This window comes from Babylonia areolata, chromosome 8 (assembly GCF_041734735.1).
Source record: "Babylonia areolata isolate BAREFJ2019XMU chromosome 8, ASM4173473v1, whole genome shotgun sequence".
NCBI lineage: Eukaryota > Metazoa > Mollusca > Gastropoda > Neogastropoda > Buccinidae > Babylonia > Babylonia areolata.
Window position 1 is genome coordinate 51,452,196 of NC_134883.1, and position 24,823 is coordinate 51,477,018.

General features: G+C 39.7%; 1 protein-coding gene across 3 annotated transcripts; it reads left to right on the forward strand.

Moving 5' to 3' along the window:
• Positions 1 to 1,018: 1,018 nt before the first annotated feature.
• Positions 1,019 to 24,716, forward strand: LOC143285237 (uncharacterized). Of its 3 annotated transcripts, XM_076592494.1 has the most exons (15): positions 1,019 to 1,069; positions 2,747 to 2,813; positions 3,302 to 3,400; positions 4,034 to 4,153; positions 7,627 to 7,684; positions 8,577 to 9,264; positions 10,569 to 10,670; positions 11,949 to 12,095; positions 12,285 to 12,365; positions 12,798 to 13,032; positions 15,888 to 16,008; positions 16,616 to 16,729; positions 17,514 to 17,652; positions 19,610 to 19,666; positions 23,457 to 24,716. In XM_076592494.1, the coding sequence occupies exons 2-15, from the start codon at positions 2,798 to 2,800 to the stop codon at positions 23,592 to 23,594; spliced, it is 2,115 nt and encodes a 704-aa protein (XP_076448609.1). In that variant the 5' UTR covers positions 1,019 to 1,069; positions 2,747 to 2,797; the 3' UTR covers positions 23,595 to 24,716. The 3 variants fall into 3 exon arrangements, with proteins under 3 accessions (XP_076448609.1, XP_076448610.1, XP_076448611.1); XM_076592495.1 differs by lacking the exon at positions 19,610 to 19,666; XM_076592496.1 differs by lacking the exon at positions 11,949 to 12,095.
• The last annotated feature ends 107 nt before the right edge of the window (positions 24,717 to 24,823 follow it).

Sequence of the window (24,823 nt, forward strand, 5' to 3'; positions counted from 1 at the left end):
CATACCGCGGCTGACGGGGACCCTACTCAAGCGGTCGACACACAAAGGAAAGAAAGAAGAAAACAAGGATCACCCCATTGACCATTGCCACATGAAACCGCGTACGCTTCTGGACAGAGGCGACTCAGACAGACCACAGAGACGCACAGCACTCATTGCGAGTGAATTAGCCAAATACAACATCGACATCGCTGCCTTAAGTGAGACCAGACTGGCAGAAGAAGGCGAACTCTGTGAGCGAGGCGCAGTCTAACATTAGTTAGACCTATCCTAGAATATGGAAACACTGTACGGTACCCAACGCAAATACAGCAGTCACAAGCCATAGAAAGGGCTCAAAGAAGAACAACAAAGCTGGTCTATAGCATAAAAGATGATTCATATCAAGAAAGATTAAAGTACTCACAACTACCATCACTTAAAGCAAGAAGAGTAAGAGGGGACTTGATACGGACGTACAAAATATTAAATGAGTTTGACGATGTAAACAAAGCATGCTTTTTTGTACTCCAAAGGTAGACACTACAAGAAATAGTACAGACAAAATATTTAAACAGTATTCCAGAACAAATCTCAAAAAGTTTACATTTAGTAACAGAGTAACAAATTATTGGAACAAATTAACAAACAATATCAAACGTGCACCTAGTATAAATACTTTTAAAAACCTCATAGATAAACACGAGTTATTGACAAAAATGAAATATGACTTTGACAAACATATAACAAATAGTATTAACAAAGCGAACAGAATGATTGGAATAAAAAAAAAGAGCATTTACATTTATAGATAAGGTTACTTTCTTACGGTTATATAAAAACTGAAGGGGCATAAAAAGCCAAAAATGGCTAAGTTGTATGAAACAACGCCCCAAATCCTGATCCTGATCCTGAACATATCCAGATCAAATCGTGTATGCAAGAAAACAAAATGTTATAGCTACTTAATGCATAGTTTCGCTGAGTCACTTTATCCAATCCTGTGTGTTTCTGTATGACACGTGACATTTTAAACTTGTCGAGAACGAAATATGAAACTGAGCTGAGCGAACTGTGTTTCATACACGAGGTAAATAGTATTTTATTGTTGGTGTGAAAGTAACTCATCAAGATCATGAGTTGAAGGTATCAACTGGATGTCAAGCTTATATTCAGTGTTTTGTTTTTATAAGAAAATGAAGTTAATCGGCAGCAAAATGACAGTTCTTGGTGGTCATGAGTGGAATGTAAACAGTTTGATCTCCCGTTTCGAGTGTGTCTGACGTGTACCCCCAGTGGATAAACTGGATGAGGAGTAATAAAAGTTTAATCCAGAGGTTAAAGGAATCATTTATTAATTGTCAAGATTGACTGTTTTTAACTAACATGTGATTTCCCATGACTGACCTTGTGTCATTCGAGTCATCCCCTGTGTGGAATGCCTTGTAAGTTCATAATGAATAATTATGACATACTGTGGATGTGGGTTCTGAGTCATCTGACACTAGTAGTTTGGTTAAAATCGCTAGTGACTTCACTGTTGATTTCAAAGATGCTTTCAACTTAAATTCAAAGGAGTTTCTCCGAGGAAGAAGACAAAAATGACTGCATTTTTGCCTTTTTTGTCAGAGTTTCTCTGAGTTTGACGGCTAAGCAAATCCCAAACTTAACTCAAGTCTTACTCATTCCATCCTCTGGTAAACTGTAGGGTTTATGACATTGATAGGCGAGGGCAGTGGTGATTGGGTAATCTATTTTTTCCACATCCACAAGTGACTTGAACCCATCCATTAGTGTCAGAACCCACATCTGCAAGTACCTTGACAGCAGCACGACTGGCCACAGGAACTTACCAGTGGTTTTCCTGTTCCTTTTATTTTAATTTTTATAATTATTTTTTGTTGTTGGTGGTGGTGTTGATTAAACTGAGAGACCAATATCAAATTAATCCATGTTAGGGGATTGTGGAATTACTAGAAACAAGAATATACTAGGATGATAGCAATGCATACTCCTCAAACGAAAATGAAAGTTTGGCGTGGCGTCCTATTTCTGAGTAACTAAATGCTGGTGTGAAAATGGCTAAGTTAACAGAAAACCTCACTTGTACTAGTTGTAGCTGTACTTTTCATCAATTCATGGGTGTACAAAGTAAATCAGTGCTTGTGGGAGTTTTCATATTGCAGCGCACAAATTTAGAAGAGAAAGAATAATGCCACAGTTGTGTATGGTTACTATTACACTTTCACAGTATTAGTATTGCAGTATTAGTATTATATCAGGTGGTTGGTTGTTTTCAATGTCATCATTCCTCTTCACCTGAAAAATCAGGTTTTTCAGAAATTTGGTTTAGACTTAGAGAACTGATTGATTGTTGTTCTCCACATTTATTTAAAAGAAATAGAAAAAGTGTTATTACTAATAATACTGTTATCATAGTTGGTTACTGTCGCTATATATCAGTAAACATTGTGAAGGGAAGATAACAGCTGAGCTTTATCAGTTTGATGCTTTATGGATTTAATTCTAATTTTGTAGACTTCTCCTTTCGAGTTTCCACAGAACTTGAATGAGTGCTAAATACTGTTACTGAGTCTTAGACTATGTTAGAACAGACAGTGGTAGAACAGATACATTCTTTTTGTTCAAACATAATGTGTTTAAGTATTTTTAGATTGTATGACTGTGAGTCAATATGAGTTTCTGATTTGACAGTCGGCTATTGTGTTCATTCTGGATAGAGATAAGAGTGGACTGCATGTTTCAGAATTTCTTGAGACCAGGAAAAAACAAACAGCTTTGGTGACAGGCTTCAACTATGGAGACTGATGCAGGTATGTTATCTTAAACTCATGAAAAGAACAGATGAAGACTGGAGAGAGAGAGAGAGAGAGAGAGGGCGATAGACTCATAGAGTGGCTGCCATTATCATTATGATCCTAATCACATACCCTCACACAGTTATGTCATTAGTTATGGGTATACTTAAATCAACAATGACACACAAACACAGTATATGTGTAAATACTATGATATACACACACTCTCACACATAGTGACACACGTACACCAAACACACCATGTACACTGATTGCATACATACACTGGTTTTGTTAAAAAATTTCTAATGTTATTTCTATTTGATGATTATTACTGATTAGTAGTATAGTAGTCAGCAGTTTTGTTTATTAAATGTTATTATTCAAACTGAAGAAACATAAAATTTGACAATTTAAAGCTATTTTTGTGGTGTTTGTGATAATTTGCATGTCATTATATGGGTAGGTTTCCTTGATTTCTGAATTCTGTTTGTTTTCTTCAGGGTGCCCTGTAGGCATTTTGATTGACTTGTCAGAACCTACTCCCTGTGAGATTGACAACACCCCAGAGGACAACAAGGAAAACTCGGCTCCACTAATAGGTATGCTGGTGACTGGCAATCAGAAGTGTATTGACTATTCTTTTTTCAATTTTTTGTTTATCCCATGTCTAGTGTACCTGTTTGGTTTCACCTGTGAGGAGTTAGCTGTTTTTTCTCCACCTCCTCCTGTTCCTGCCCTCTTGTGCCCAGACAGCAAGACTTCTATGGATCTTGGAAGCGTGAGGATGAAAAGGGCCATTGCCTGTTTGGGAATATGAGGGCCATTTGATTAATACCTTATAAATAAAAATGTGAAAACCATTGGAACTATCAATCTGTGCTTCTGGAAATTCTGCATTTTTTTCTTTTTCTTTCTTTTATTTCCTTTCTGCTTTGTGCACCATTCAGCAGCATGTTTGCAAGCAGACTCTCACGATCCTATTGTTTTATCTCGCTCATTATCCATATTTGATAATTGGGATCTTTTTATTCTGTTGTGTTTTTATTTTTGCACCTAGCATAGTGTGTGAGTTTCCCTGCTGTTGTATTTTTTTCTTCCTATGATTGTATAAGACATGTTTGTTTTTGTTATGTTTCGTGAAAATTTGGATTGTTGACTTGGAACATTGTCAAGTTTTTTCTAATAGTATATGATATCAATGTATGAGTGTATCACATATGAACACATTTCAGATGAGATTGAGGTGACAAGGACAGACAACCAACAGGACTGTAAACTGGACATTGAGAACAGCCTGAAACATGAAATGGTCGAGAAACCAAAGTCTCTGCAGTCACAAAACTCCGCCTCAGGTACGTAGTACATGACTGATTTAATTTGATCATTATTCTGAGCATGTTTCATAAACATAATTTGACATAATTCACTGTCAATGATCTCTTCAAAGGACACAATCTTGAATAATGAAAAAAAAAGAAGAAAAAAAAAAAAGAAATGAAGTTTTTGAGGGTATTTTAATGTGATCATTGGAATACAGAACAGTAATAATTACAAAAGTTGTAGTGCCCACAGTCTTTTGTACAAAGTATTTATTTCAGACTATTTGTACCTAAAGTTTATTTTGATTTTCATGTTTGTACAATTGTAATAATGCCATTAATTAGGTCGGTCCGCGGCCACTGTGGCTGTGGTTAACAGCGCAGTCCAGACCCATAATTTGACCATTTTCAACTCGCTCGTTTCACTACCAAACTTAATTAAATGACACCAATCTTATACTGGAATAAAGTTCATTCTTTCATCTATCTTCCTGTGGTATTTGTTTTTATCATTCGAGTCAAACTGGTATGTGCCGGGCGTTCAAACACAAAGGGTGTCGCGTCGATTTTTACTGCGGTGACCGACTCCGCCGTGCTTGCCGCGCGAGCAGAATAACATGTGTGTCACTCGATCGTTTCGCGCTGCATTGTTTGGCCATGTATAAATTTAGAAACTATGTCACTGGCAAGCCAGGATTCTCAAGTTTTGATTTGCTAGAAATTTGTTGGGGTTTTCACAGAAAGTAGATCTGAAAGTCGCAGCGAAAGTGTGAGACTGATGTTTGCGACCCTATAACATACGAACCAGTGTTTCAAATCACGAGCAAATTACAAGAAAAGAAAGTTTAAACTATGCACTTTCAAGTGCAATTCATGGCTTTTTCTATAAAGAGAGAGTCTCGAACGCGCTTTGGAAGAAAAACGAGTGACCGATTTCGGATCCCGCAACGCTGCTCGACCATGGCGGCGATCGAAGCCGTCTGCTCGTCATCATCGTTTGAAGAATGGAAAACACGCCAACTTACAGGTTTGTAAGCAAATTTTTTTTCAATATGTTTATTTTGAAAATAAATGTAAATCATATTTTATATATTTTTGTGGGTTTGGATGAATCCTAACAACTTTGCTTCAGCAGTGTTGATGTGTAACTGGGAACAGTAACGCTTCGTCAGTCACGTTATTTTTTTAGCACAATTATGATCTTTTATTCAAAAATTTACCGCGATCGACAGCTGTATCTAGAAGATGAAGTGTCAGATTATTCAGTAATTTTTTGTTGTACAAGGGTTTTGAGTTAGTGAGAGCGGATTGATGGTTTAATGTTGTGACCGACGTCGGACAGCATGGGAACACGTGTATCTTTCCACTTCTGTTCTGGTCATCAAACGCCAAGACAATTTCACGCGTCTGTGTGTGTGTGTGTGTGTGTGTGCGTGCGTGCGTGCGTGCGTGCGTGCGTGCGTGCGCGCATTAGTATGTATCTTATATACTAAGAGTGTATGCACAGAGTTAGTGTCTGTTGAACTGATGTAGCATGCATACATGAGGTTGCCTGAGTATGGATTAGTTAGTGTGTGTGTGTGTGTGTGTGTGTGTGTGTGTGTGTAAATGATTTAAAGAATAAATAACTTATATGATTAGTAAACATGAAATAAGTTTAAGATATGTTGTTACATAAAACTTACATCAATTTAAGTGAAACCATTACAGTGGAGTAGTAATGAAATTAGTAGATCATGTATCAGTGCACATTCATCACACACTCATGCACACACACATATAAATGATATATATGCAAAAGCATCTATGAAATGAAAAAAAAAAGTATTTTAAAGCATTAGAGCTGTCTCAAATTTCATGCCTGTGTATTTCAGATGATGATCAGTATAAAGCCTTAAGGGTGACTGTTGCACACAGTGGACGAGGAAGACCACCATCAGCACCCAAGGTTCCATCCAACAACAAACTCTTGATGCAGTTAAATATGTTAAAGCATCAAGAAAACAAAACCTGGGGGGAAATGGAACATTTTCTACACAAATTGTTCCCAGAGTGTACCTTTCCACGTGTGGTGTCAATAGTTAAGGAATTCAGCAAGTGTGAAACGATCAGTGGTGCTGAATGTTTTTTACAAGAAAGGAAAGATTCATGCATCTTCCCTGGCCCCTCCTGTCAGAAGTTTGGAATTACACGTGCAGATCTTTTGAAAGGAACTGTAGAGGACTGTGAGGCTTTACTCAGTTGTCCTATTGGTCTTGTGTCTGAAGTATGTCACTTAGCTAGGATATTGAGGATAAAGGATGCAACATTGCATAAATGACACCTGGTCAGAGATTTGCCACCAACCCAACAGCTCAAATTAAAACTGGGGAGGCTCAGAGCAGATGAGGCTCGCCTGCGTAAAAACAGAAGTAAACCAGGGGAAGAGAGTGCACTTCAAGATTTTTTAGAACTTCCTTTTGAAAGTGCAGAGGTCATCAGAGACAGCAGGAAGAAGCAAAAAACTGTCAAACAGCTACCTCCTACTTCAGACCCAGAGCCAGCATGCAGCAAAGAAAAAAATGAGGACATTATCACACAGGAACTAAGAACAACGACAGAGGAGGTGTCATTTCTTAAAGCAAAACTGAGTGAAAAAGAAAGGGAACTGCAAATCAAGGATGCTGAAATGACTGGACTTCTGTTATGTCAAATATGCACATTTACAATTACTCTGGTGATATCTTACAGCATAGTATCATCATGATTGTAAAAAACTTGCTCATTTGTTACTAAAAACCATATACTTTGTGACTGTTTTCATTGTTATTTGCATTTCTGATAGCATAAAGTCTTCCAAAAAACTGTATTCTACATGCTTTTCTGAACATGCACATATCTGAAATGTTTTTGTAGCATGAAAACTTTCTGAGATATCAGCATTATAAGTCAGCATGTTATCACTGTGAAATCAGGCCATTCGACACTTGACAAAACTGAATATTTTGCTATTTTGAAGGCACTGTCTCTCTCTAAGCATGTTCTTGAGTAGGCCAGAAAAAATTCAGCATAAACTAGGTATTGGTGGAACCAAGTACAGCAAAGAACAATGTGGTAAGTCTTCATCTTAAAATTTTATGACAGTCTAAAAATAGCAATTTGTTAAATCTGTCAAAACGCGTCATTTTTGCACATTTTTAGACGCCGTTTTCTTAAAAACTACTGGGTATAATGCAATGAAAATTTGCATGTGAACTTAGTTTTTTATGTTCTTTCCAATGGTGTAATTAGTTTTTAGATATGTTGAATTTCAAAATTTAAGTGGTCCTACCTACATTAATGGGAATTAAAAGAAAAAGGAAATTTAGATGGTGGGCACTTTTCACTTTGTGATCTTTATACTAATGCTAGCCTTTGAAAGTGAAATGTCAGTCAGGTATATTTAAAAAAAAAATCTTTTGCATACATGTCAATAACAAGGATTAGGTGACATCACAGTAGAGATTTCATCTGCTTTGTGCTTTCAGATGTTCGGCTAATTGACGAAGAAGTCTTTGACTTTGACCTGCCTGCGTCCCCAGACAGGTATGGCTATGCCTTCTTTTGGGTTGTGTCAACTCACAATTTTTCTAGAGGATGGTGTTGAGAGTTCAAAGACTGCGCTGTGTTTTTGACATTTTTAGTCATTATTTGTGGGAGAAATGCGGAAACCTGACTTAATGCTACTATCTTTTGATGTGTTTACTCTTAGAATTGTCAAGGGAATCTTATTTCATTGGATTAGTGAAAAAGAAAAAAACTGAAATTTCATTTCAACAATGTAAATTCTATGTAGATTAAATTTAAAGCAAAGGAAAAGTAACTTGATGATGAAGTGGGCAAATTGCCTCGGAATTAAGTATTATTGAATTGAACCTTAGAGTGTTTTGCGCTGAAAGCTTGATGCTACAGTTAATGAATTATTCATTAATGGTTTTTCAAGAGGGAAAGAAACTTAAAAAGAACAGGAAAACATTTTCAGCAGTGTCTGTGTATCACATTGAAAGCCTAGATTTAGTAAGTTATGTTATTCACACTTCCATTAACCCAGAGTGTTTTTTTTTTCCATTGCTCATTTTGCTGTTTGTTCACCTTTAGTTGGTGCTTTATTGTTTTGTACTTATAGATTTCATTTTACTATTATAAAGATTTTTTTTTGTTTGTAGATTGTTAGAAAGTGTGTGTGTGTCCTGTCTGAATGAGACTGCTTATACACACCAGAATAGACAACCCTTAGCAATCTTTCAGCAAGAATTATTTGATTTAATCATGGTAAAAAATCTCTTAAGTAAAACTGTTTCGGTGAAGTTCTTTTTATGGTGGAAAATGACGACAAAAAAACATAACAAGAAAAAAAAGTTATTGATACTTATATTGCTGCATCGTCCGTAGCATCACATTTTGACCAACTGACACTGTGCAGTCTGTCTGTTGGCAGTGGGAGGGAGGAAGGAGGGGAACCAGGAAGGAACACTGTTGACGATGAGGAGGTGTTCTTCGGCCCCGTGGGCTTCACAGAGAAGTGCATCGCGGCAGGGGTGGCAGAGGTAACTGTCCAGCCCCTCAGCCCCCTGCGTCCGGACCAGGTGGCAGAGCTGGCCAAGGAAGCCTACAGCGTAGCCTGCAGAATCGCCATGATGAACACCGGCGAAGGTTCCGTAAACAGCACATCTGATTCTCCCACAAAACCTCTCAAACCGCCTTCATTTTCCGTTCGCAGAAAACTGATCTCTGTGGACATAGGTGACAACGATAGTGGTGGAGAGGGCCCAAGTTTGCAGAACAAGGAGCCTGACGACAAAGACAGTGAGGGCGTGTCGCCCAGGAAACGGAGGCGCAGTGGTTCTTTTTCGAAAGAGGGTTCTCCGGACAGCGTTTTCAATGCGGCAGCGGCGGCGGCAGTGGAGAAGGGACGCGAGAGGAGGGGCACGTTCACGAAAGAGGAACTTGTGGAGAGTGTGGCAGTGTCTTCTCGCACGACAAGGTCCATGGAGAAGGAGCAGAGGGCGAAGGCGGTGCCGGTCAGTGGTATAGCGCAGCCAGGTCGTCAGGGCGCCAGAAGGCTCCAGCCCCCGTCCAAGCTGAGGCGCTACAACAACAGTCAGCCCAACCTCTTGAAACCCAAGGTAGTTTTGTTTTCCCGTTTCACTGGCTTGGTAAAAATAGGGGTCATTGCACGTTATTGCTATGCATGGGACTATAGGGGTCATTGCACATTGTTGTCATAGATGTGACTATGGGGGTCATTGTACATTATTGCCGTAGATGTGACTGTAGCAGTGTAGGGGTCACTGCACATTATTGCCATAGATGTGACTGTAAAGGGTCATTGCACATTATCTATTGCCATAGATGTGACTATAGAGGGTCATTGCACATTATCTATTGCCATAGATGTGACTATAGAGGGTCATTGCACATTATCTATTGCCATAGATGTGATGGTAGGGGTCATTCCACGTTATTACCATTGATGTGACTGTGTATTGTCTTCCCTGAATGTGGTTCTTGTACTTTGTATACTCTTATAATATTTAGCATTGTTTGTTAATTGTATTTTCCTGTCTCTCTGGCTTCGAGGAACCGGGATCATTGCACTTTTATACCATTGATGTCACCATGTTGTCTTCGCTTCATGAAGGCATGTGCAGTGCATGCGTGCAGAGAGTTGTAAACCAATGAATTCTAAAATATTTGATATTTTGTTGACATATTTTCTTAAAGTATGATTTGTTATAATAAAAAAGAAATTACAGTATGATAAGACTAGAAAGATCTATACAGCCTTACTGTAGTGTAGTGCGATACTGACAGTTGTATCAGTGTACTGGAGCATTTATTGTTATCCTGTTGAGCTGAGTTGATTGACCACTGATACTTGGCCAGTTTGTGATAATTTGCTGAATGACTGTCAAGGCTGCTGATAAGTTCAAGATCATATGAAAATATAAGGATGCGTTGAATACAAAAAAACATATTACATCTGTTATTGTTTATCCCTTAAACAAATTTCCCATCTCAGTGTATAAAATGTGTTTAATATATTTTTATTGCATCAAGCATTAACCATGGTCTGACTTTGTGAGTCATGCAGACATTGTATCCAAAAGGACACCAACTAATATGCCAGTGTTTAGTTTTGAACAGTGTATAATACCATTTTTGATTTGGCATACACAGTGTCACATGTATACAATCTGGTGAAGAAAATGGCATCATTGCTCAGAATGTGTTTGCTGGACAAGGTGCTCAGCAGAGTAATAGATTTAATGTTACTGTTCTACATTATATGTATTACATGCTGGCCTTTCTATGCTTATAAAAGAGATACTGGATGTATATGTATTACCTACTGGCCTTTCTGTGCCTTGACATGCTCACTGAATGTGGTACCTTGTGTGTGTGTGTGTGTGTGTGTGTGTGTGTGTAGGGAGCGACAGAGGAGGGGGGAGAGGAGCAGGCACACAGTGAAGGAAGCTCGGTAGGCACCATTCCCCCTGTGGCCAAGAGAAGCCTGCAGCTGCCCAGAGCGGTATGTGGCGCTCACTGTGTGAAGCTCTTGATTGATGTTTTGATTGCATACCTTGTGCACTGGCTGAGGTTTTTTTTTCTTCATCTGTATCTATTGTCATTTGTGACAAATGATGAAGTCATTTATTTACCATCAGTATCTTTGTTATTTGTGAAGTTGTTGATCTTTTCTTGCTGTATTATTTGTAACAGATAAGATGATGAAATCATTTATGTATTATTGTTCTTTGTATATATGATATTGACTTTTTGTTGCTGTATAATTAACATAGATCCATAAACATAAACTGTTTCCCTCCCCCCACCCCAACCCCCAAGACAACATAAGACAGTTTTTCATTGCATGATGATTGAGAGATTGGGACCATGGGAGATCATGTTTTGGTCTCTGCCAGGCTGGTGTCAGTAGGATGAATTTCTTCCCGAAAACAGTGTGACTGCCTTCGTGGCGGGGGGTAAAAACAGTCATACATGTAAAAACCCAGTTGAGTGAACGTGGGAGTCGCAGCTCACAAATGAAGGAGAAGTAAAGGTGAATTTTAACATGACAGCTGTAAGAACTGAAAACTCATGTTGATATTTCTTAACATGACAGCTGTAAGAACTGAAAACTCATGTTGATATTTCTTAACATGACAGCTGTAAGAACTGAAAACTCATGTTGATATTTCTTAACATGACAGCTGTAAGAACTGAAAACTCATGTTGATATTTCTTAACATGACAGCTGTAAGAACTGAAAACTCATGTTGATATTTCTTAACATGACAGCTGTAAGAACTGAAAACTCATGTTGATATTTCTTAACATGACAGCTGTATTCACTTAAAATGTGTGTTGATTTTCAACTTGACAAATTTGAGAACTTAAAACAAACGTTATTTTTTTTTTTTACTCAACAGCTGTAAGACCTTATGTATGCTAAGTGATACATTACCTAAATTGAGCTTTCTTTATATATATATATATATATATATATATATATATATATATATATATATATATATATACATACATATATATATATACATACATATATATATATATATTGATTTAGATAAAATTTAATTTGGAGTTGGAAACCATTACTCACTTTGGTGTTATTTTGTCCCCCAAGAAATAATTTTTAGAATATTTTTTCGATGAGCAGGTTCTACACCGTTAAAACACAGTTTTTAACTGGACAGCTGTAAAGACATTCAAACACTTACCAGTATTTAATTATTAGTGCATTAGCACCAATGGTAAGTTAGTTGTGTGTTGATCATGCCATGAGCAGGCAGGCGCTGGCAATAGCAAAAGACCGCGCAGGGGAAACGACGGAGAGAATGGCGGGGACTGTGTGGTGCCTGACGAAGGCCGCCCTCCGAATGCCATTCACCCAACACGGCCAGGTGTGCGTCGCGCTCAGTCCCTCAATGTCAAGGTTCTTACCCGCTGTTGGCATGCCATTTCCTTGTTCATGATTCAGTTCTTTGGCATTTTTTTTATCTGCACAGCACTGATACAGGGAGGTTCGTGGGGAGGGTAAGTTATGTCCTTGACAGTATGACAGTATAAAATTCATGGCTGTGTGGGACATGACTTATAATTATTGTGGTGGTATGGTTTGCAGAGTGGACTCCCATCAAGCCGAGCATCCAAACTGGCTCTGCCGTCTGGCAAGTCATCAGCTGCTGCTGCCTTCCATGGCCAGGTATGCATGTTCTGTCTTGATGTGCATTTTCTCCTCTGTTGCATGCATTGACCTCTGCACTTTTTACTTGAGCTTGGCATTAGATGTGTATATGATACACTTGCGAACGCACACATATGTATTCATGAATGCATGAAAATGCACATGCATACAGAGATGTCACATGCATTTCTGTGTGAGCATACGTGTTTATATGCAGCAAGGTTTTGGGCGTGAGACAGACCAGCTTAGGTGAGTTGTATGTCAGAGTACGACAGAAAGCCATGCACATTTCAAGCGACAGCAGCCATACTTTTGCAAATTATTTCCAGCTTCTACCTTCAGGCAAACAGTCTTAATCAGCATAATCTTAAGCTCTGTTTTGAAAGCATCAGGGACGTATGTTAATGCTCTATCAGAAGCGGTGACATTTATGTGTTGTTGATGTTGCAGAAGGGTGAGGGTGGTGGTGGGGAGGCACCCCCTGCAAGCAGCAGCAGCAGCAACAGCCGTAAGAGCACGGGCATCCCCAAAGGTCCCACCACCAAGCCACAGCTGATGCAGCCGGGACAGTTGCAGCGCAAGTCCTTCGCCATGGGGAGGGGCAGGAACTCTGGTGCCGGTGCTTCCAGCACCACTGGACCCATGAAGGCCAAACCCAATCTGGGTGACACGGTGGAGAGACCCCGTGAGTGCTTATACCTCCTGATTTCTTGTTCTTATTTTTCTTCTTCTCCTTCTCCTTGTTCCTTTCTTTTTCTCATCTAGGTTTGTTGAAGTTTTAAGTTTGGTTCTAAAAAAACCCAAAAAAACATCCCAACCATCCAGAACCCCATAATTTCTTTCACTGTATCAGTCATGAAAAAAACAGCAGTGAAGTGTTCCACATAATCAAAATTCAAAGTGAGAAAAAGATAATGATAAAAAAAGATGAAAAAACCTTGATCCTGAAGGGATCTTTGACTGTTATCGCGGTTCTCTTATGTATAACAGAAGCTGATTCATTCAAGGGTCATAAGACGGCACCAAAAAGTCCGGGTTCTAGGCCCCATTTTGGCATGCTGTTGTATCCTTTGGAAAGGCACTTTACTCTGATTTTCCTCACACCACCCAGCTGTAAATCACTGAATGGGTACCTGACTGGTTGGAGAAGGTTAAAACGACAGGAGGAGAGTCTCCACCCAGCTGTAATCAATATCAGTATCAGTAGCTCAAGGAGGCGTCACTGCGTTCGGTCAGATCCATATACGCTACACCACATCTGCCAAGCAGATGCCTGACCAGCAGCATAACCGAGTGCACTTAGTCAGGCCTTGAGAAAAAGAAAAAAAGTAAAAACCAAAAAAAACCAAAAAAATAAATAAAATAAATAAAGTAAAATAAAATAGAATAAAATAAAAATAAAAATAGATAACAATAAAAAAAAGACAATAAAAATAAATACCATAAAATGAATAAAGTAAAAAAAAAAAAGACAATAAAAATAAATACCATAAAATGAATAAAGTAAAAAAAAAAAAAAAAAAAAAGAAAGAAAAAAAAGACAATTAAAAATAAATACCATAAAATGATTAAAAAAAAATCATTGAATAGGGTACCTGACTGGTTGGAGAAGGTTAAAATGATGGAAGGAGAGTCTCCACCCAGGTGTAAATCAGTGAATAGGGAACCTGACTGGTTGGAGAAGGTTAAAACGATGGAAGGAGAGTCTCCACCCAGGTGTAAATCACTGAATAGGGTACCTAACTGGTTGGAGAAGGTTAAAACGATGGAAGGAGAGTCTCCACCCATGTGTAGATCAGTGAATAGGGTACCTGACTGGTTGGAGAAGGTTAAAATGATGGAAGGAGAGTCTCCACCCAGGTGTAAATCAGTGAATAGGGAACCTGACTGGTTGGAGAAGGTTAAAACGATGGAAGGAGAGTCTCCACCCAGGTGTAAATCAGTGAATAGGGTACCTGACTGGTTGGAGAAGGTTAAAATGATGGAAGGAGAGTCTCCACCCAGGTGTAAATCAGTGAATAGGGTACCTGACTGGTTGGAGAAGGTTAAAATGATGGAAGGAGAGTCTCCACCCAGGTGTAAATCAGTGAATAGGGTACCTGACTGGTTGGAGAAGGTTAAAATGATGGAAGGAGAGTCTCCACCCAGGTGTAAATCAGTGAATAGGGAACCTGACTGGTTGGAGAAGGTTAAAATGATGGAAGGAGAGTCTCCACCCAGGTGTAAATCAGTGAATAGGGAACCTGACTGGTTGGAGAAGGTTAAAATGATGGAAGGAGAGTCTCCACCCAGGTGTAAATCAGTGAATAGGGTACCTGACTGGTTGGAGAAGGTTAAAATGATGGAAGGAGAGTCTCCACCCAGGTGTAAATCACTGAATAGGGAACCTGACTGGTTGGAGAAGGTTAAAATGATGGAAGGAGAGTCTCCACCCAGGTGTAAATCAGTGAATAGGGTACCTGACTGGTTGGAGAAGGTTAAAATGATGGAAGGAGAGTCTCCACCCAGGTGTAAATCAGTGAATAGGGAACCTGACTGGTTGGAGAAGGTTAAAATGATGGAAGGAGAGTCTCCACCCAGGTGTAAATCAGTGAATAGGGAACCTGACTGGTTGGAGAAGGTTAAAATGATGGAAGGAGAGTCTCCACCCAGGTGTAAATCAGTGAATAGGGTACCTGACTGGTTGGAGAAGGTTAAAATGATGGAAGGAGAGTCTCCACCCAGGTGTAAATCAGTGAATAGGGTACCTGACTGGTTGGAGAAGGTTAAAATGATGGAAGGAGAGTCTCCACCCAGGTGTAAATCAGTGAATAGGGAACCTGACTGGTTGGAGAAGGTTAAAATGATGGAAGGAGAGTCTCCACCCAGGTGTAAATCAGTGAATAGGGTACCTGACTGGTTGGAGAAGGTTAAAATGATGGAAGGAGAGTCTCCACCTAGGTGTAAATCAGTGAATAGGGTACCTGACTTTGATACGGGAAGGTCAAAACGATGGAAGGAGAAGATAGGGTCCCTGTTCATATGCCAAGCCCTAATTACACGATATGAAAACACTTCCCCAATCACCATTCATGGCTGTAAGACCTTTAAACTTTAAAATTTTTTTTATAGTTTTTCAGTTTCAGTTTCTCAAGGAGGCGTCACTGCATTTCAGACAAATCCATATACGCTACACCACATCTGCTAGGCATGTGTCTGACCAGCAGCATAACCTAACGCGTTTAGTACTTTGCATGCATGTGTGTTTCAATTATTTGAGGACCTATCAGAGTGGATTTCTTTGACAGAATTTTGCCAGAGGACAATATTCTCGTTGCCATGGGTTCTTTTTCAGTGTGCCAAGTGCGTGCTGCACATGGGACCTTGGTTTTTCATCTAATTGAATGACTAGACGTGGGAGAAAGGGCAAGAGCGGGCTTCGATCCCAGACCCTCACAGACTGTGTTTTGGCAGATGAGTGTCTTAACCATCTGGCACCTTCCTCCTGCATGAAAACTGAAACTTAAAAAAAAAATTGTTCCCAACCATCATGCTTTGCAGACAACCCTGCCCTGGCAGCAGCGGCGGCAGGAAACAGCCAGTGTCCCAGCACCCCTGCCGGTCAGAGGTCCCTCCCACCCCGAGTCCTGTCTGACGCTTCCACTCCTGCCAAGTCCTCCAGGTGTGTGTAGGTCTTTGGTCTGTTTGTTGTATGTGTGAGTGATGGAGAGAGGTGCATGGAGTGAGTGTCTTGTTCACTGCTGTTTCTTTGTTGTAAGGTGTTAGTGCCTTTTGCTGTTATGGATCTTTGCTTCATGTTACAGGACTTACAATAAGGGTGGCAGTATTTTCCTGGATTTCCAAATTGGCATTTTTGCGGAAAAAAAAAAGGGTTGACCCCCCCCCCCTTTATTTTATTTTGTTTCCATATTAAGACATGCTTTCGGTTAATTGGCCCCAGCACTCCAACCGCAAACTTGTTTCAAAAACTTGTGATTTGTTTTGCATGGCGAGTTGACGTTCAGTTTATAAAATGAAATTTGTTTTTTCAAAGCACATGGTTTGGTTTGCGTGGTGTGTTCTTCATGTTCTGTTCATAAAGTGATGTTTGTTCCAAAGCCAATGATTTGCTTTGCATGCAGTCAAGTTGATGTTCATTTCATAAAGTTGAGTGTTGTTTTTCAAAGCCTGTGGTTTGGTTTGCATGCAGTCAAGTTGATGTTCATTTCATAAAGTTGAGTGTTGTTTTTCAAAGTGGTTTGGTTTTGCATGGTATTGCTGGCGCTCAGTTCAACCAGCTCAGTGTGTGGAAGCACGCCAGGCTCTGTGAACAAGCGAATGTCGATGCTGCCCATGTCGTCGTCCAAACGTCGCAGTGGTGCCAGCTCTCTGCCCCCACCCAGGTGAGGTCTGGTCACAGCCATGGAATGGAGAGGCTGTGGAGAAGTGTCAGGTTTTGAGAGAGCAGTGCCAGTGAGCATTATGAGACTACCTCTCTGGTGTGAAACATACTGTTACATTCTCTTCACACACCACTCTGTCCTATCAGTTGTGTGTCTGTGTGGATGTTTATGTGGTGTTTTGAGTGGGCGCTATGTGCGTGTGTGTGGTTTGTGGGTATGTGTTTATTGCCAGCAGTACTCAAGAGGACATCCCCACCCCTACCACCCCTCATTCCCTGCTATAGTTATTGTCACGCGTTCCATGCATGGATAAACTGTCTCAGCCTCTTCACCCCAACATGACTAAAGTGGTCTGGTCAGTTCTTAAGACCAACATGCATCTTTATGTAAAATGACAAAGTGGTACTCCGCATCGAGTGTCAGACTGGCATGACTGTGGTTACAACAGTTCAGTTCATGCGCATAGATGCAAGCATGTGTGTGTGTGTGTGTGGTGTGTGTTTGTGTGTGTGTGTGTGCATGCATATGCACTTGTGAGTGAGAAAGTTTTTGAGATAACCAGATCATTTCATCCAAGATTAAGAAAGTTCATGTGCTGTAAGGAATTTTTCTGCTCCAGATTGTTTCTCAGAAATATTGATAGGTAGCAATGATTACCAAAAAAAAAAAAAAAAAAATCAAGGTGTTTTCATGTTGTGCAAACAGGCTCATTTACTTTTTCCTTTGATAAAAAAAAAAGTGAAATAATTTTTTTTCTTTTTTTATTTTCCGCCTGTGTCCACAGCCCCATGTCGTTGGGGAGCTCCTGCAGCAGTGTGTCCAAGCGGTCCCTGGCGTCCTCCAGTGACGCCGCCGATTCCCCGGTGTTTGACCCCAGGGCCTCAAGTCGCTTGGCCAGGAGTCGCCGTGCCTCTGGTGCCAAGGTGAGAGACGGCTGACAGGGTATTGTTGATTTATAATGATTTCAGAAAAAACGAGGTTATAACTCCATTTTGATATAATCCAGCAGAATGCTCACATTATTGAATGAAAAGTGGAAGGTCTGTGTGTTCCCTGTCTCAGACTGTCATTATGTAATAATTACCAAAATGAAAGTAATACAGACACACAAGCATTGGTAGCAATCTTAACATGGATTTTACGGATGCAATTGATGTAAATAATGTGATTTTCATCTGAATTCGTTCCTCATGTGAATGAATCCTGCTGCTGAATATTTCATTGCTTCCAACAGCTTTCATGGCACTTCTAATGTTCTGTTTTTATTCACTTTGTTTTATAATGATAACCTTTGAATCCATCCCCTTTTTTTCCTACGCTTGGCTGTGCATCATCATCATCATTTTGGGCCATGCTTGTATTGGCCAGAGCAAACTGAAATGATCTGAGGTTGGCAGTGCAGATAGTCTGTGGCATATAGAGCCCTAAATAGTTCTGCCCTCCTAATGTGTAAGATTTTAGTGCATGTTGATAGTTAAAACTATATTAAAAAAATCATTGCTCATAACTTGCATCCGAGGAAAACACTTTATTCAACAAAGTGCTTAGTTGAATTTGTTTATTGCCTGATGTATGATTTTTAACTATGTATGTATTTACCTTTACAATTACTTTCATATGTATCTGAGGAAATCGCTTTTCAAAGTGTAAAACTGAATTCGTTTATGGCCTGATGTATAATTTGTTGTGTATTTACCTTTACAGTCATTTACTTGTGTAACATATTTTGTACTTTCTTGCATGATTCTGTAGCATGTTGCCAAAGTATTTTTGTCAGACATTATTGGATTTTGGAAATCTTGTATTTCATAGCCTTATCTTTGTGCTGGAACTTTAAACTGAATTAAAGAAATAGTTCTGTGGTAATATCCAGATTTCATTTTCATGTGCCTAAATAAGGTTAATGGAAGATTCGCTTTAGTTACTAGTTTTGTCTTTTGACATTTAATCAGTATTTTACTGTTCCCCTATCTGTTATTACTGATTATTGTTTTCATTTTCCTCATGTTTATTCCCTAGGGCTGGGTGGAACTGAAAAAAAATTGTTCAGATGTACATATCTCATTACCCTTGATGATTAAAATGTTTGTTTAGTTTCATTTGAGTTTTTTGTTATGAAGACATTTTTATGTAACAGAGTGAGTAAGATATATTGCACTTCAGATGAAAAGCCTGCTGTAAAAACCTGAATTACAGTTCTTGAAGAGCTTGCAATAGATGTATGGTATGAAGGTGGCTTAACCACTTGGCATTTACAAATGTTACTGAAATGCTTTTCTTGATAGCATCACATTCATTTTTGCAATAAACCAGTCGTCATGATCATTCTGAGGATAACATGTTTGCAACAAAAAATGATTGTATTTGTAAATATTGAGCCCTATAAGCACTGGTTTTCAAATCGTGATGTGAGCCGTCAGACTTTCACATCCTATTTATCAGCTGTCACTTCTGACTTGATAGTTGTCTGTGATTTCTCTCGTTTCATTCTTCCTCTTGGACAAACTACCAGTCTCTCTATAGGGTCTTGATTTTCTTGTCTTTAGTAAGATTAAAAAAAAAAAAAAAATCTATAGCCATATCAGCTGGAACAATGTTCACTTTCACATTGATTTCTTCATTCTTTGGAGATCAGACTGCTGAGAACTTGTTGGCCCACTGCTGCTGACAGAGAATGAGAGTGGACGGGCAGATTCTGTGGAGTTCTGTTACATATTTCTTCTGTTACACTTTCTGTTTTTCATCAGTGAATTTCTCCTCTGTGAGAAAGTTGGAGATTTTCTTTGCAATAGGAGGAAGATTTGGTGGGCTGTCAAAGTTTTACACTGATATTAACCAGATGACATGTATGGTGAAGGTTTGCGCGCATGGTTGTTCCAGGAAAGTTGTGCTAGTAGTGATCTAGAAGGGCCGGGCACATCACCGTTTGCTTTCAAGGTATGTATGGAAGTGAGGTAGGCCTGTAGTTGTGTCTGCTGGATGATACATAAAAGCAGTGAACATAGGATTGGTTATGATGTTTGCCGATATTTTCTGTTTGTGTTATACAGTTGGCATGATGTCAGATATACTAATCCATCTGTTTGACCCATGGATATGTTCTGAAGTGATAAAGCAGGTTGGTGGTCCACAGTTAATTAAGTGTTGCAAGCAAAAGGAGTTATAAAGTGTGGTGGGTGTGTTTTGTTTCCTGGTATTTGGGAGAGAAAGTATTGGGACACCATTTTACTCGTTACACACATTTGCATGTATTCATTTTTCATTGAGAACATTTTCATTTGCTTTTGCTTTGGATCCTTGCCTAAACATCTTGTGTGGTATGGAACTGGGCACTGGAATTGATAGAGAATTTTATTGTTTTCAGAGGCAGATCTAAAATTTGAAGAGAAAGTGTTTAGTTGAGAATAGCTTTTGTTCGGTCAGTGTTATTCCACTACATATTGATGTTAATCCTTTGATTTGCTTGTTTTTGCTTCACAGACAATGGATATGTTCAAGTATATGATAGAGTTTCTGTGCAATACTACAGGAGTAGACCATATATTGGTAAACAAACACTAATCTTGATCTTTTTAGTCTTTTCTTTTCTCCTGCTCACACATTTGTTCTGCTCTTTCTGTTAAGGTGTAGCATTAAAAAATAATGAGTTCATACCAGCAAGGTTAGCTGTTGATGTAAAACAATGGTTTCTTTTAGTTTTACCCAAACTAGCTGAGTGTTACCACCCCCCAAACCTTCATCACCTCGGTATTGTTTCCAGTGCCAAGAACCATACATTTTAACGGCATGACAAAATTAATAAAATGCATGTTGATTTGCTGTTGTAACCACAGTGGATTGAAGCATATAGTGATATTGATATTGATACAGGTTTGAATTCGATCTTTATTTCATAGCGTAAGTGCTGGGAGAGAACATAACATTTAAATGTAAAATCTGTGTTTGAAAGTTGCTGTGAATATGATTCATAACAGTAAGCTGTACATCCTTTTCATGGTTATTCTACAGCTATATATCTAACCAGTCAAAATGGGAAACACTGACATTGAATAGAACCAGATATTATAAAATACCACTTCAATTCTCTTGTTTAGTTCAGCCTGTTTAAAATTTTGACATGTTATTATTTTTTATTACCATCTGACCAACTATTTTGTTCTTTTATGAATTTTACAATTACTGGTCTTCTTGTTTTTCCTTTTTCCCTCCTCCCCTCTGGTAATAGAGGTATTTATATCTAGCACTTAATCTTGTTTAGAGAGAAATCAAAGCATTACACTAGCCATTCGCACGCATGCAAAACTCCGAGTCAACTTGCATGTCTGTGCTGCTTGCTTCCCCACTTTTTTTTTTTTTTAATTATTTTTTAAAATCATTTTTATTTGTATTATTTGTGTGGTGTGTGTGTATGGAGAATAATTCACTACATGGCATGTTTCTTTTCTTCACGCCCCCCCCAGACACCCCCCCCCCCCCTTTTTATTTCCTCGGCCCTTGTTTTCACTTTTGTTTTAGAACTGTTCTGAATGGTAGATGCACAAAAATACTTCATCTCTTTAGAGTTGGAGTTACGATCGAATGTTCGAACAAAGTTACTGTTTTAGTGTTCATGAAGTTGAGCACAATTACTCTGCAGAACTTCTCTTTTGGCAGAATGGATTCATGGCATGTCTTGTTGAATTATTTTCTTAAGTAGTCCGGAATGATGACTGATATTCAGCTTGTTGCCATTGTGGAGCATGCGCCTTGCACCCTGTCTTCATCAAATGGTTGGATTAATTCCCCTTGAACCTGAAATTCAGAATCGGAGGTCACCATGTTGTGACCTTTGTCACTGAATTTCAAACATATCCATGCTGTCACCAAGACCAATCAATTTACTAAGTTTGATGAAGACAAGAGGCATGATGTGAGTTGTTTGTGTCAGACTGAATGGCATGTGTCTTTTTAATTGGAATCGATTGCCAGTCTTATTTCAGACATTGAATTGTTGGAATTTGGAGGGAAAATAACACTTGTTCTAATGTGGTTTTCAAGCTTTTTCCATTTCTGGGGTACAACTTTCTTTTTTTTTCTCTCAATAATCTTCATTTTGCAAGGTGGCTTGTTCTTCAGTGATGATTTACAAGTGATAATTAGAAATTTGACCTTCTTTCTTTACGAAACGGTTTGAGTGTTGTGAATGGTTTTCTTGGAAAAAATAGGAGCAATGCTCTTTTGAATGATTTCACTTTTGAAACTTTTGTTACTTTAATGTTAGGTTCTAGGTTTATTAACCATGTTCATGTCATGGCACTGCATGTCATCCATCCTCTCCTTGACGGACAGGAGAAGTTGCATGGAGAAAAAAGGAAACAAAATTTTTTTTTTTTTTTTTTTTGCTGCCCCATTCATCTGCACCGTTTCAGTGGCATTACTCCCACGCCGCTCATTTAGATTCCCCCATACACTGCCACACCCGGGTTCGTCCGTCGCAGTTCCAGCGTCGGCAGTCCACAGGGAACCATCGATGTTAGGTCGCCAGGAGGCCACACACCAGAGGAGACCCTGCACTGCTGCTGAGTCACTTCGGTGGTGTTCAGTGGTGCCTGTTCTGTTTTAATGTACTTAGGACACCACCTACTAAGCCCCCTACTAATGACAATAATGGCTTAGTCGCGGAGCCAGACTGAGTGAGCGTCCCTCCCAGAGTGAAGACCGCCACCACGTCCCTCAAACAACAGCCCCCCATGAATCTGCCGACACTGACGACATTGACAGGACTCACCCCAAGCACGGAAGTGGAGGGGTATCGAAACTGAGGTCACCATGAGAGCAGGGCATGAAAGACCACAGACTTTGAGACTATTTTGTTTATATTGATGACGATGAGGGAGGAGGAGGATGACGATGATGATGACGATGTTGCTGTGGAGGTCCATTTTGGTTTGGGACTGCGTGACAAGGCTGTACTCTACGCTTCCTGTCATAATGATATCCCGGTGTTAACCAGGCCCGAGAGATACAGACACTTGCAGTGTTGGTCAGGTAATTAGAGCAACACACCCAAAGACGCATCCTTGAAGTGGATGACACTCGACTGTGTGGTCCCAGTCTCCCCATTTAAGCCCACAGCACACTCAACTCTGGGTAGGAGCCGAAAAACCCACCTACTTCACCACGGCGGCTGGTGCAAACAAAATTTTAGTGTTTGAAAGCTATGCATCTGATAAAGAGCTACGTAGCTGTGTTCACTTACACTTTCTGTCAGCTGACAGTGCATCAGAGGTGAGGTATTTCAAAGTGCTCTGCTAAAGTATATCAAAAGCCTTGTACTTGTTCAAGCAATATATCCAATAAAGACATGCAACTGTATTCACTCAACCAGTCACTACAAACAAAATCTCAGTTCAAACCTGGCCTCAAAACACATGTAGAAATCCTTTCATGGATGTCCAGGTGTTGGTGTGTGGCGTGACATGTGTGAGTGTGTGTGTGTGTGAGTGTGCACGTGCTCTGTCATTGATAAAATAGATTGTCTTGTTTGTAAGTCTTGTAGTGCTGTGTGGTGTTAATTTGTAACCATCTGTCACCAAACTGATGTTAATTGTTAGCACTCTGGGCCCCTGTGCTAAGGAAGTAGAGAGTGCATTACAAATGGCCATTTTTATTATTATTATTATAAACACTACATCAGAGGTATTTCAAATCTAAAAGTAAACTAACAATGATTCTGTTCTCATCACAGCCCCGGAAGCCCCTGGTGCAGAACACCCCCGAACTGCCAAAGCGGACGCTGTCCCGGTGGTCTCCCCTGAGGAAGCCCAAGGCTGTGCCCCTGGAGGACCAGGTGTCTCTGTGCACCAAGAGGGTTCCGCCCAAGTAACGATGGGTGGTCCCAGCAGGCTGGGATCATGCTACAGTATGGGCCCACAGCAAGCTAGGGAGGTAGGGAAGAAGGAGTATAACGCTCACCCTGATGTCATCTTACTGAGTGTTGGGAGAGTAATGGTATGTGTGCCCAGATCAAGCTTAGTAGGTAGGGAAGAAGAGTAACTGATGTTCTTATGCACCAAGAAGGTTCCGCCCAAGTAATGACGTGTATCCTCTGTAGGCTGGAATAATGCTACAGTATGGGCCCACAGCAAGCTAGGGAGGTAGGGAAGAAGGAATGTATCGCTCACCCTGTCATCTTACTGAGTGTTGGGAGAGTAATGGTATGTGTGTCCAGATCAAGCTTAGTAGGTAGGGAGGGAGAGTGATGGATGTCCTTCTGCACAGAGAGCGTCCTGCCTAAGTAACGATGCTGTCACCCAATGGCTAAATAGTAGCATTTTTGCTTATTGCCTACAGAGTTTGTACACAGTCATGGAAGGCTGGGGAGTGATAGAAGTAGAAAAAGTCCGGTTCTAATTCTTTGGATTATTTCACAAGAGAGAGGATGGGGCTTTCTTGCTGCCATATACAAAAGCACACACTTGTTCAAGCCACTTTTTTTTTTTAAGCTCAAAGCAAATATGTTGAAAGTTCAGCAAAAAATGGGTAACGAGCTGCCCCTCAGTTTTATTTTAAAACTAGCTTTACAAAAGTTGGTTTGAAATGTTGATCTTGCTTAGTATAGATGGAGAAAGAGCACTGTTCGTTATGAGTACTAGGGTATGGGCATGCTGTTTAACCGAAATGTACACTGGGAATGCTATGATGAATGAATGTAGTTGTTTCTCATACACTACTGTGATCTTTCTGTTTCTTTCTCATTACATGTTTTCATTTTTTATATTCAGACATTAGTTTTTTTTAAGCTTTCAGCATTTTTTGTTTTGTTTTTTTCATGTAGTCACTTTGCCAGATATTATTACCAAATGGTATTCAACCTTATGGGTATATATAAATAAATGTGTGTGTTCTCTTAGTTCTGGCTTTGATCATACAACTCTTGTCGGTGTCTAATTCAAATTAAAGCGTTACCGAGGACAGTGCATGCTGGAATAATGTGAAGGAGGATGAGATCAAGCAAGTTTAGGTGTAGTTGAAGGGGTTGAAGGGGGTGGGGGTGGGGGTGGGGGTGTTTGGGTCACAAAACTAGTCAAAAATAGGTGTTTGGAAGGCATTTGA

Excerpts from the sequence above, each read along its gene's own strand:
- LOC143285237 (XM_076592494.1), top strand. Across the intron at positions 16,009-16,615 it reads ACTCCTGCCAAGTCCTCCAG|TTCAACCAGCTCAGTGTGTG; the intron begins GTGTGTGTAGGT and ends GCTGGCGCTCAG. Across the intron at positions 19,667-23,456 it reads CATCACCGTTTGCTTTCAAG|CCCCGGAAGCCCCTGGTGCA; the intron begins GTATGTATGGAA and ends TTCTCATCACAG.